At 35.9% G+C, this 13,009-nt stretch overlaps 1 protein-coding gene across 1 annotated transcript in view; it reads right to left on the reverse strand.

Moving 5' to 3' along the window:
- Positions 1 to 13,009, reverse strand: part of COBL (cordon-bleu WH2 repeat protein) — a 227,681-nt gene that overhangs the window by 114,021 nt on the left and 100,651 nt on the right. Inside the window, exon 6 of the mRNA XM_012733951.1 lies at positions 11,913 to 11,987. Coding sequence (XP_012589405.1) covers positions 11,913 to 11,987 — 75 coding nt within the window. The remainder of the gene's footprint in view (positions 1 to 11,912; positions 11,988 to 13,009) is intronic.

Below are 13,009 nucleotides of genomic sequence, written 5' to 3' on the forward strand. Positions count from 1 at the left end.
CCCTTACACTAGTTATCAGACCAGAGAAAAAAACTGGCCAGTGAGCTGCATCTTTATAGAGTACAAATCACACACCCCAGCTCCACTGACATTTTTGGCACAATGCCATTTCATCTCATCCTTGTGAGAACCCTGGAGGGTGGTGATTACACATATACCCACTGCACACATAGGGAGATGGGAAGGTGGATAACAGAGTTGAATGTGCTACAATCAGTCCAAATGCAAGCAAACTAAATGCAAGCAAAAATTATGAGTTTATTGCCTCACAAAAGATCATACAACCTTAAAATAATTTTAAGAGACATGATTCCCCCTGGTGGTGCATCAGTAGCCGCTGCAACATGAGTTTGATGCCCAAGTCAGGGAGCTGACCCACACGGGGCAGCACACCTCTCCTGCCTGTCCACTGCTCCCCTCAGCAGTGTATTTCAGTAGATTCACCTGTCCTCCTCCCCACTCTGTCTCTGGGGAATTCTCATACCTTCTGCATCTCTGGCCTGTATCCCAGTTCTTGTATGCATAAATAAATCTTTAAAAAAAATTAAGAGACAATATTGTACCAAAGCGATAGAAAAGATACAAAATGAAAAAACACAACTATGTATATCAGTTAGCGTTAGGTAAAATGCAGGTGTCCATATAAAGAAAGATTATAGGACATATGGAAAGTTTTAAAAGTGAAATTGGAAAATCACATAGAATGCCTAGACTTGTGAAAGGTACAAGTTAAAACTATTAAAATATCTTGTCAAACCTGATTTATATAAAAATTATTTCTACATTACAAACAAGTGGATCAGCCTTCAGACATATTTTCTGCTCTCAATGTGCAAAAAAAACTCCTACAACAGCTAAGTTAGCAAAGCAGGGCATGAAGCTTCTAAATGCTTGTGAAAATGCTGACCCCTTGTGGCAGAAATGACTCAACATACACTTCCAGGGGAACTGAGCACTACATTCTTTATGATCCAGAAGAAAGGATACCTAACAGGCCCATGCATGCTGGGTAGAAATACAGACTCTCTGATAAATATGGGACTTAGGACAACTTAAATTATAGAATTTTCTGTAAAAACCCACTCTCAATAACTTTTTTCAAAAATTGTATTTTATTTTTTCAAAAATTGTATTTTATGGGAAGATACTGCTATAAATTTTGGACCCAAACATTATAGCTGGCTCCCTCATGGCCAGGTAACTCTCTGGGGAATATTTCAACCTACTTTAGAAATTTATCAGGGCTTTCAACATGGAAATTACATCAAAGCACAGCAAGTGATCCTTCCATCCACAAAAAGCAGTCTGATGATCTAATAGAGGCAAGTCCTCCACTAACATTCTTCCATTCAGTATCACTTTTGTTCCAATACTGATGGGGGAGGGGGGATGGAGAGGGGAGAGAAGCAAAAAAATCTGTGTCCTGGAGTCAACTGTCTATGTGAAATATACGTGCATGGTCTCACGTCTATGTGGGATTTCTCTGGGTACCTTGATTTCTTCCTGCATCCTAAACATGTACCCATGAGGTTCGTTAGCATGTCTCCAGTGTCCTGCCCAGGGTTGGTTCTCATCTTGGCCCGAGGCTGACAGAATAGGTACCAGCCCACCCTCAATCTTATATTGGACTAAGTGTGGTGGAAAATGAATGGATGAATGAAAACAAATGATTGTTAAATATTAGAAATGCTTTGGATCCAAGTATGCTGTAGGAACTTCATTTGTTTATATAAGTCAATCTAAAGTTCAAACTGATTCCACTCTACATTGTTTCTTAGAGTTTCCAAGAACCTATAACATTGAGGACTCACTATAGTTCTGTAACAGCATTAATAAAACAAATAGAAAAAATGTCCTCAGGGGATTTTTAAATTGGGTTTAAGGTAATGAATTTTTAAATCATCCATAAGAAAGCTTTTAGCTTTATTTGAATAAACAATGCAATGAGACGTTTATGTTGATACACCTAAATTGGTCAAATTTATAGAATTTTTTTTTAAACAAAAGGAAGAAGCCCATAAAATATTAACTATTGCTGCCATTTATGACTTGCCCAATGTTCAATAAAAGAACCAGAATTAGAACTGGCATCACTACCAAGAATATTTCCACATTATCATATTAATGTATCATTTCTGTGTTCTGAATTACAAGATAACTCAGGTCCCCTTGTTCCATCAACATGCAGGTATCACTGCTATTTACATGAGCTGGAAGGTGAGTGTAGGATAAGGCAGAGGCCTGACATCAATTCTGACCCTGCCAGTAGCCACATCCACTCATACCTTCTTGATGTCTCAGGGTCCATAGCTGTGGGACCAACTCTGCACAGAAACAGATGGGTGAGAGTTTCCTGGAAAATGCAAAATTCCAGGAAAATTGCTTGAAATCATTTGGAAAGTAATTACATTTACTATGATTCATGTTCTTTTTAAGAGAATGAACATATATTTGGAATAGAGTAAACTTCAATTTACATGAAATTAACAATTTAAGGGAGATCTGATTGTTCTGACCACCTGCAGTAGTATAAAATATTTTAATGCAAATTATTATCTTTAGACTCCTCTGAATACAGATAAAATAAATCACATTTTCTCAAGGAAAAATATCAAAAACAAACAACTTTCTAACAAAACTCTGGTATGCTGCCTAACGGTGTCAGATGAGCCCTATTGCTACCCCTTAAATGACTGGGCAAAGTGGGTATTTTTTGCCATGAGGACAGCAGAGATGAACAACTTCTCTTTGCTGGCCAGGGAGTGAACATCCAACACCCAAACCCTGCTTTTACCTTCACCAGACTAACATTCTCTTTTCTTCCAGAAGCTTCATATCCTACCCTACAGCTTCAAACCCAGTCAATTCTTATTTCCAAGTCAATACTCAATCTACCATAGTACAGCCTCTTTACTGACTTCAATTTGCAATAGAAGTCATAAACGATATTAAGTAATGAAAATTCACTTCCTAAAAGATATTCTATGCAAGTATACATTACTCCTCTTCTTTTCCTACTAGGCCTTCCAAGGTGGACATGCCCAAACTTATCTTCTCAATCACTTACTGATGGGCATTGGGTTGCTTCCATCACTTGCTAATATAAATAATACAGCAATAAACAGCTTTGATTGTGTACTGTTTAAAATTTTTGTCAGTGGTTTTTTGAGTAGGGTTTTTAAAAGCAGGATGTGACCGTTAAAGAGTAAATACATATATAATATGGGTAGATATTGCCAAATCCCCACCACACCTGTTGGTAGTATTTTGCATCCTGCTTGGCAATGCATATCAGAGTCTCATAATTTGGAAATTAGTGTATAGTGACAAACTTTTGTACAAATTTTTGCCAACTGAATGTATGATAATGGAATTCTAATTTATATTTCTCATTATAAATTATGAGTAAATTTGGACATTTTTTAATATATTCATGTACCTTTCCCGTTTCTTTTCCTGTGAACTTTCTATTGATAGCTATTTAGATCAAGTTGTCTATTTCTATTTCCAAAAGATTTCCCCCTACATTTGTTCATTTTACTTTACGAATGATATTCTTATTTTCTTTTTATCATTCTAGAGAGCTTTTTTCCCTGGTCAGATTTATTGATGATTTCCTTACTACATCAAGATTTTGAGTTCTGTTATACTATAAAGTCATAATAATTTAAACAGCATGACTCTAAACAGATACAAAGACCAGTGGAATAGAGCTGAGAGCCCAGAAATGAACCTACACATATGTGGATAGGTAATCTATGATAAAGGAGCAATGCATATACAATAGAGGAAGGAGAGCTTCTTCAATAAGTAGTGTTGGGAAAGTTGGATTGCCGAAAGCAAAAGAATGAAACTAGACTACTATCTCTCACCACATGAAAAATCAAGTCAAAATGGATAAAAGACTTGAAGGTAAGCCCTGAAAATAAAATACATAAAAGAAAATATAGGCAAAACACTTTATGACACAAACTTCAGTGGTATCATTGTTGATTTGTCCCCAGCATTAAGGAAAACAAAAGAGAACATAAACAGTTGGGATTACAACAGATTAAAAAAATTTCTGCACAGCTTAAATGAAGGCAACTTACAAATGGGGGAAATTACTTGCATATAATACCTCTGACAAGGACTAACAGCAAAAAACAAAGATCTAGAAGAGTTCGTACAACTCAACAAAAACAAAACAAATAACCCAATTTTAAAAAATGAGCAGAGGAGCTAAATATGCACTTCTTGAAAAAAGACATTCAGATGATTAACAGGCACATGAAAAAGTGTTAATCATTTATCAACAGAAAAATAAAAATCACAACAAGATACCACTTCACACTAGTGAGAACAGTGCCTATCAAAAAGACCAAAAACAAATGCTGGCCAAGTGTGTAGAGAAAAAGGAACCCTCTCTATTGTTGGTGGGAATATATATTGGTCCATCCCCTATGGACAGCAGTGTGGAGATCCCTCAAACATCTAAAAATGGATCTGCCATATGATCCAGAAATTCCAAAGAATACAAAAACACTAATTTGAAAGGAAAACTATATGCCTATAGTTATTTCAGCACTATATACAATAGCCAGGCTATGGAAAAAAATCTAAGTGCCAAAAAATTGATGGGTAGATCAAGTAGATAAACACAATGGAAAACAACTTAGCAATCAAAAGTGATGCACTCATTATTATCAGCCACATGGATGAAGGTGGAAGGGCTTATGCTAAACAAAATAAACCAGAAGGAATTGATAAATAGCACATAGTGTCCTTATATGCAGAACATAGAGAAAACACATAAAGGGTTAAAGACAAACATTAACACAACCCTTGCCAGCTGAATACAGCTCTGGAAAATCCAGAGAAGGAGGGGTGAGAATGTGGGTGGAAAGGCCAGCATGCACAATGGACTATGTGAAGGTCTATGGTGCTCTGGTGATGCATAAGCTATCCTGACTACACCTGAGGGAACCCTATATTGTCAAAACAGTAACAAGGATATAAAACAATGTCTTTGGAGACATATCTTTTCAGTTCTTCTGCCTTTTAAAAAATATATTGTTTACTTTGTTTTCAACTAGGTAATGTGAGTTTTTGTATATCTTTGTGATTAATTACTCCCTTATCAGTTGTTTGGAGTGTTGAAATTTCTCCCAATCGGTGGGATGTCTCTTTGTTTTGGTTAATGTCTCTTTTGCTGTACAGAAGCTCTTTAATTTCATGTAGTACCAACTGTTTATCTTTTCCTTTACTTTCTTTGCTTTAGGTGATGTGTATTAAAGAGTTAGTGAGATGTAGTATTTTGCCTGTATTTTCTTCTACATGCTTTATAGTTTCAAGTCTTATGTCTAGTTATTTGATCCATTTTGAGTTGTGTTTTGTGCATGGCATGAGTAGTAGTCTAGTTTCATTGTTATGCAAGTAGTGAGCCTGTTTTCCCAGCACCATTTATTGAACAAACTGTTCCACGGCATATGTTTTACTCCTTTGTCAAAGATTAATTGACCCATAAATCTTTGGATTAATTTCTAAGTTTTCTATTTGATTCCATTGGCCTGTGTGTCTGTTCCTGTTCCAGTACCATGCAGTTTTAATTATTATGGCTTTGTAGCAAAGTTTGAAGCCCAGAATTGTGATACCTTCATACTTTTTCTTTTTAATCAAGAAAATTTGGGCTATTTGAGGATTTTTGTATCTCCATATGAATTTCATCAATATTTGTTCTATTTCTTTGAATAATGTCATTGAAATTTTGATTGGAATAGCATTGACTCTGAAAATTGCTTTGGGTAGGATGGCCATTTTGATAATGTTATTTCTTCCAACCCATGTGCAGGAGATGTCTTCCCATTTCTGTGTGTCTTCTATTTCTTTTAACTATGTTTTATAATTTTCTTTGTATCAGTCCTTCACCTCTTTTGTTAGGTTTATTCCAAAGTATCTGACATATTTTTTTAATTATAGAGATGGCTTTATTGATTTCTTCTTCTTAAGATTGATTGTTTGTATACAGGAAAACTACTGATTTTTGTGTGTTGATTTCGTATCCACCTACTTTACTAAACTGGTTGGTTATCTCAATTATATTTTTTGTGGAGTTCAGGGGTTCTTTATTGTATATTAGCATATCATCTGCAAACAGTGATAATTTTACTTCTTTTTTCCCTATCTGTATAATGTAAATGGCCAACATGCATATGAAAAAATGTTCAACATCCCTCATAATCAGGGAAATGTAAATAAAAACCACAATGAGATATCACCTTATACCAGTAAGAACGGACCACACACACACACCAAAAAAAAAATAAATAACAACAACAAATGTTGGCAAGGATGTGGTGATGTGGTGAAAAAGGAACCCTCCTGCACTGACGGTGGGAATGCAAACTAGCCCAACTATTATGGAAAGTTCTATGGAAGTTCTTCAGCCTACTAAAAATGGAGCTACCATAAGACCCAAAAATTCCAATCCCAGAAATCTACTCAAAGGACACAAAATCATGAATACAAAAGAATACATAGACTCCTATGTTTTTTGCAGCACTATTTATAATATGTAAGACAGGGAATCAGCCCAAATACCCAAAAATAGAGGACTGGATCAAGATGTGACACACACACACACACACACACACACACACACACACACACACACACACACTGGAATACTATTCAGCAATGAAAAAAAGATAAACTAATGCCATTCATGGTAATATGGATGGAGCTAGAAGGAATTATGCTCAGTGAAATCAGCCAAAAGGAAAATACCAGGTGGTTTCACTTATAGGAGGAATATAGAGGATCAAGAAAAAATTAAAAAATAAACAGACAGCTATAAATCAGAGATATTCTTCAGGGGAGGGTGAGGGAAAAGGGATCAAAATGAGTGTGGGAAGAGCACAAGAGACTCTGGAGATGGTGCATGGGTTAAGTGGTAGTAGAAATTCTAAGAAGACTACACCTGAGAAAAGAAAACAAACACTGTACAAAAATGAACAATGATGTAAAATATATACATGAATAAATAATGTATTAAAATATACCTTCAAATATTAAAAAAATACAACAATGGTATTTTAATTAAAAATTAAGATTTTTGAGGCCTAGTTAGGAAAGTATTCCCCATTCTGTTTAAAGATGATTCACTCTTGTTTTCTGCTAATACATACATGGTTTCAGTTTTTACGCTTACATTTCTTATATATTTTCAGCCTATAATTAGCATAAAGTATATACTGCAAAAACCTAACATTTTATCTTTTTATGGCTGTTCAATGATCCTAATCCCATACATCAGTAAGTTTATGTCTCTCTACTAATTTAACATACTGTTTATAGTATATATCATATTTCTCTTTTTCACTGGGCTATTTATTTGTGACCAATGTAAGAGTTTTAATTATAGAGGCTTTAGAAACTAGTTTATATGAGGAAGGCTGATCTGCCCCTCTTGAATTTTAAGAGTTTTGGGCTATTATTGTTTTTTATTTTCCATGTATATGTCATAACCAAATTTAGCTATAAAATAAAACCTGACTGACATAATGTTAATTAAATCGTCATATCTATGAATGTGTTATCTTTCCACTAGCACAATTCTACTTTTGTGTCTTTTTGTACAATTTCATAATTTTCTTTTGAATGCTTTGGAAGTTTCCTATCAGACATTTTTTTACTTATGGTTTATGTAGGTCATGAATATGTTTGTATTATGCATTAGTGCAAGAAGTGATTCTCACACACATTAGAAATGTAATGTAAACTACAAAATTTACATTGCTATTTATTGCTATTGAAACACTTGTAATACTTGGTACAGTGTAATAACCAAAGGGGTCTGAGAGGCCAAGCCCTTCAATGTAATTAAAGAGTTTGATCAAAATACAGCTTGTAGAGTGAATGAAATCTTAGAAGACAGTTTCCAAAATGTGCAGCCCAAATTGAGACTGATGAAAGATAAGCCGTACAGATTAATGATTCAAAGTGTTACCTGTAGCTAAAATTGTAAACTGTTACAGGTGGTGCCCCCTGGAGGTGTTTGCTGGTAAAATATAGAGGGCCCCAGGAAAACACTAAAAGTGGGGTGGAGCAATAGAAAAATTATATAAAGGACTGAAAAACAGGCCTGAGGAGCTCTGCACATGAGAGAGAAAGAGAGACATGTGGTAGGAGGCCCGTGCATATGGACAAGCTAGGCCAAGCAGTTGCCACAGCAGTGCAGCAACATGGTGGTGGCACAGGGCCCCTGGACAGCTCCGCGAAGGCGTCACAGAACTGGGCTTTGTGGTGTGGGCCACATGGTGACGACTACCATGTATGGCCCTGTTTGAACAGTCATTTTGAAATAGTTTTATTAGGACTGGTGGAGAGAAGGGAGACCTGGAGAAACAGGCATCTTGCCAAAGTGTGGCCTGGATAGGACAGAAGACCTGAGCCAGGTGTCTTGCTGAAATGTGTGAGTGCGGCCATTTTTGGGTCTCTCAGTCACTACAGCCGTTGTCTTGAGCATTGCTTGTTTGGTGCTGTGCTGGGGCATTTTGGCAGCCGTGTTTATAAGCTGGATCCTGGCCTATAGGCTGGCTGCCACATGTACACAGCAGCAGGAAGATGCCATTGTGGCTTATTGTTTGGGAGAGGAGCTCCCAAACATACAGTTTCCACCACATGTTAAACTGTTTTTCAAACTTGGAACATTCTTATTCAACAACAAGATCTGGCTGTTATACAGCTTCAGATCTAATTTTCACAGAGCATTAAAAGATAGCTGTTAAAAGGGGAAAGCTGCATTAAGTCCAGGGCAACTTGCGTCCTTAAAGTGATGTGTGGTGAACTAAAAACATCTCAACACAAATATTATTATATGCAGAACTGAGATCACACATCTCCACATTTACCTAAATAAGAGAAAAATATAATTAGAGTTTTTTAAAGCCAAAAGTAAATTTGATTTGGCTTTTCATTTGAAAATAAGGGCTCACTTTGCCTTTTAGGTTTACATGACTAATGCCATTCTTATAGTAAATAGTAACTCTATAAACAGAAGAACTTGAAAAAAATGGACTTATAAATTTTTTAAAGATTTATTTATTTATGCATATAAGAACTGGGGGACAGGCCAGTGGTACAGGGATGGTGAGATGATTCACCAGAGACAGAGTATATCTGCAGAACAGGCAGATATACTGAAATACACTGCTGAGAGGAGCAGTGGGTAGGTCAGGAGAGGTCTGCCAAGCCATGTGGGTCAACTCCCTGGATGGGGATAGAACTCAAGCTGCAGTGGCTGCAGACAGCCTAATAGGGCTACACCATAGGTAGGGCCCCAAAATGGATTTTTTTTAAACTTTTTTTTAAACTTAAGGTTAAAAGCCTCAGTAAAAACTATCAGTAAAAATGACTGAAAACTGTAATATTTCAATTTCTTCAAATCATACTGATAACATATTAGGTTTAGAAAATGCCTATGACACTCATCACCATACACCATTACAAATACAAGTTACAAATATACTTTGGTTAGATGTTAACTAAATAATTGTAGTGATCCTTTCATAATTCATACATAACTTAAATCATTGCATTGTATACCTAAACTAATCCAAATTTACATGTCAATTATACAAACAAAAGAAAATAAATTGGTTAGCTTTGCTATTTCTGGGCTCAGATCACCTTGTTAATAGAATCAGCAGAGCCATGAAGCACAGAATTCCAATTTGATATACTGAAAACAATAACAAAATTTAAAACAAAAGTATGATATCAATTTGATCTCTTTGGCCCTTTTTAATTACCTAGAAAAAATTTACATAATTTTAGTAACTATGTCAGACCTAATTGTTATTCTCCTTTACTTATATATTGCATTTTATAATTAAAATTTTTTAAAAATTTAAAAATATTTATTTATTTATGCATACAGAACTGGGGTACAGGCCAGAGGTACAGGGGAAGTAAGAGGATTCACCAGAGACAGAGTGGGGAGCAAAATAGGCAGATCTACAAAGTACACTGCTGAGGGGAGCAGCGGGAGGGTCAGGAGAGTTCTGCTGTCCATGTGGTTCACCTCTGGGGCTGGGGCTTTAGCTTCTTAGTGCTGTGCTTTAACCTGCTGTGCCACCACGGAGGGCCCTAGTTAAAAAATTTTTAACCTACATTTTCTTATTTGATGTTTACATCTGTTTTCATTGCATTTGTTCTTTTAGGAATGGTGTCTTCAAAAATCATTTTTAAAAAGTGCTTATGAATAATGTGGTGTTTATTATTTGGTAAATCTTGACAATTCTTTCGGATGGCTCTCCAGAATTTAATAATTTCTTACTGAGTAACAAATCACTTTCTATGTTAAATGGCTTCCAAATCTTGGCTATTAAACACATTTGAAGGAGAACTTAGCCAGGAACAGATAAAAGATTATTATAATTTTTAATAGATCATTATATGACTAACTATAAAAGTTTCAAAGAATTAAAAGTCAGTACTATCACAGGACTTTTCCATGCTCATATACTTACTTACATATTAAATTTCTTCAAGATTTGGGGCTTATGTCAATAAAAATGAAATAACACTGAAGTTTTTCTAGTTTTATCAGTAAGTTATGTTCAATAACAGACATATAAAATAAATGAAAAAACTGTCCCTTATTAAAGCATGTCTTTACTAAAATTTAATTTCCATATTAGCAATTATATATCAATAGTTGAAACACACCTATATTGTTTAATTTTGCAACTATAAAAAATTTGATGCATATATTTTCCTACTATAGCTTAATGATAACATGAAATTTGAAAATCTGATTTTATATATATATATATAAAACAACATGTTCCCCTCTATCTATATCTATATATCTATATAGACATCTATATAGATATATGTTAAATATATAAATATATTATCTATATCTATATCTATCCATATAGATAGATGTATCATCAATATTGATATATATCTATATATAGATATAGATATATATCACATCACATTATATTCATTTACATTGCAGCATAAAATGTATCTTGAATAGAATAAAATTTTGCATGGGTACAGCATTGAAATGTAAAATCAAGAAAAAGAATCTAATACAAAATTCCTTATTGTTACAGAAGAATTTCTTTTTATACTTTTTTAAAAGAGTTATTTATTTATGCATACAGAACTGGGGTACAGGCCAGAGGTGTAGGGGCGGTGAGGTGAGAGGACTCACCAGAGGCAGTCTAGAGAGAAGAACAGGCAGATCAATGAAGTACACTGCCTAGGGAAGCAGTGAGTAGGTAAGAAGAGGTCTGCCACGCCATGTGGGTCACTTCCAGGGCCAGAGATTGTACTCACACTAAAGCGGCTGTGGCTAGCTTGCAGCGTTGTGCTTTAACCTGTTGTGCCACCAGGAAGGGCCTATCTTTATACTTTTAAAGAAGTGATGGTACATATCAAACTTTATCAGATACATTTAAAATTGAAATATTTGTAAAACAGATGCTATGAATTATTTTCTTTCAAGACTGTGGAATTATGAATAATTTTTTATGTTCAACACTGAAGTGTGTGAACAAGGTAGTCTTAAAAAGTTCAAAGTGTAATTAAACAGGTTAAGAAATGGTAGATATAGGATTAGGAGACAGGGCTTGGGATTCCAGAAGTGTAGGCTCCTGAGAATTTCTGGAAGTAGTTTTAAAGAGTAAAATTTCAGTTAATTCTGACAGTGCTGACTGGGGCAAAGTAGGAACTAAAATGTTACATATTTTCCCAATGTACTGTGGGCAAGGGAAAAAGAAGCCAGGTGTTGTCTTTGTGTATCTGTATAAACTGAAAATCAAACCACAGCAGAGCAAAAACCAACTAAACCAGACAATCATGCAAAGTGTAAGTTCACTCCTTCAGCAGAGACTCTGCTGGGTGCCAGTACTCACATTCAGACTCTCGCCCAGGGCTGACTTGGAGGTGTCCTCATCGCTGTCCATCCCTGACAGTCCCAGCTGTTCCACCTAGAGCACACACACAACTAGGTCATGCCCAGGTGAAATTCAGTTCAAACAAAGAAGTCTTCCTTAGCAATTATTAGACAAAAATGCCAGTGTAGTCACGTGTCTAGTAGTATTCACACTAAAATTATGGCTATGTTCCTCAGCTTATAGATGCGAAAGCTATTCTCAAACAGCCTCTATCGAAAGAGCACACTAATTTGAAAATTGTGATTTTCTTTCTTTAACCAAAGCATCTCTGACTCAGAAAATATGCAATTAAAAAGTAGTGAGCATGACTAATGGAGATAGCTCAGTTTACCACTACAATGCTCATTGATTGGGTATACACAGAAATAATTCACCAATCCTATAAAAGAGAAACAATAATATCTCACTTCTTGTTTACAGAAAGTTTTACATGAAGGAGGGAGGGTGACAGAATGGATGTTGAGGGAAGAAGAAAGGAAGAGGAGTGAAGGATGGTGGGAGGGAGGAAGAGGGAGTCTCAAGGAACCTGATGTAAAAGAGACACACTGAGCACAGATCTTCAAAGGACACTGGAAACTTGTGGGAAAGCACATATTATCAGAATAAAGAATAAACAATCAGCAAAGTACTAGAAAAAGTAAAGAAAACATGAACTGAGTTTGTGAGATGCTTCTAAGGACGGACATATCCACTAGTTCAACTACGGGCTCCTTCTGGACCTCGGCCTTACCTGAGTCTTGTCACATCTGGCACTAAAGCCCAATTCTGAATCTCTGCATGGCTGTGGTCAAGCTTTGCCTCAGTGTTCCCACCAGTGAACCTGGGTGAATGGGGATTCCAACATCACAGGTCCTTGTAGGCCGGGCTTGACAGTTACAGCTTGTTGCACATGTACAGACCCTGCAGCAGAGTCCTGACAACACCAGTCCCCTTCCTCACACCACTTAAGAAGCTTAATACGGCAGAGAGCTCCAAACTGAGTGGTAGCATTTAAGCCAAACATCTAAAATAACGATTTTACCTTTTTGAGTCTTATATACCAACCAAAAGGAAAA

Source organism: Condylura cristata, unplaced genomic scaffold, assembly GCF_000260355.1.
Source record: "Condylura cristata isolate star-nosed mole 26May11 unplaced genomic scaffold, ConCri1.0 scaffold00044, whole genome shotgun sequence".
In the NCBI taxonomy this organism is placed as follows: Eukaryota; Metazoa; Chordata; class Mammalia; order Eulipotyphla; family Talpidae; genus Condylura; species Condylura cristata.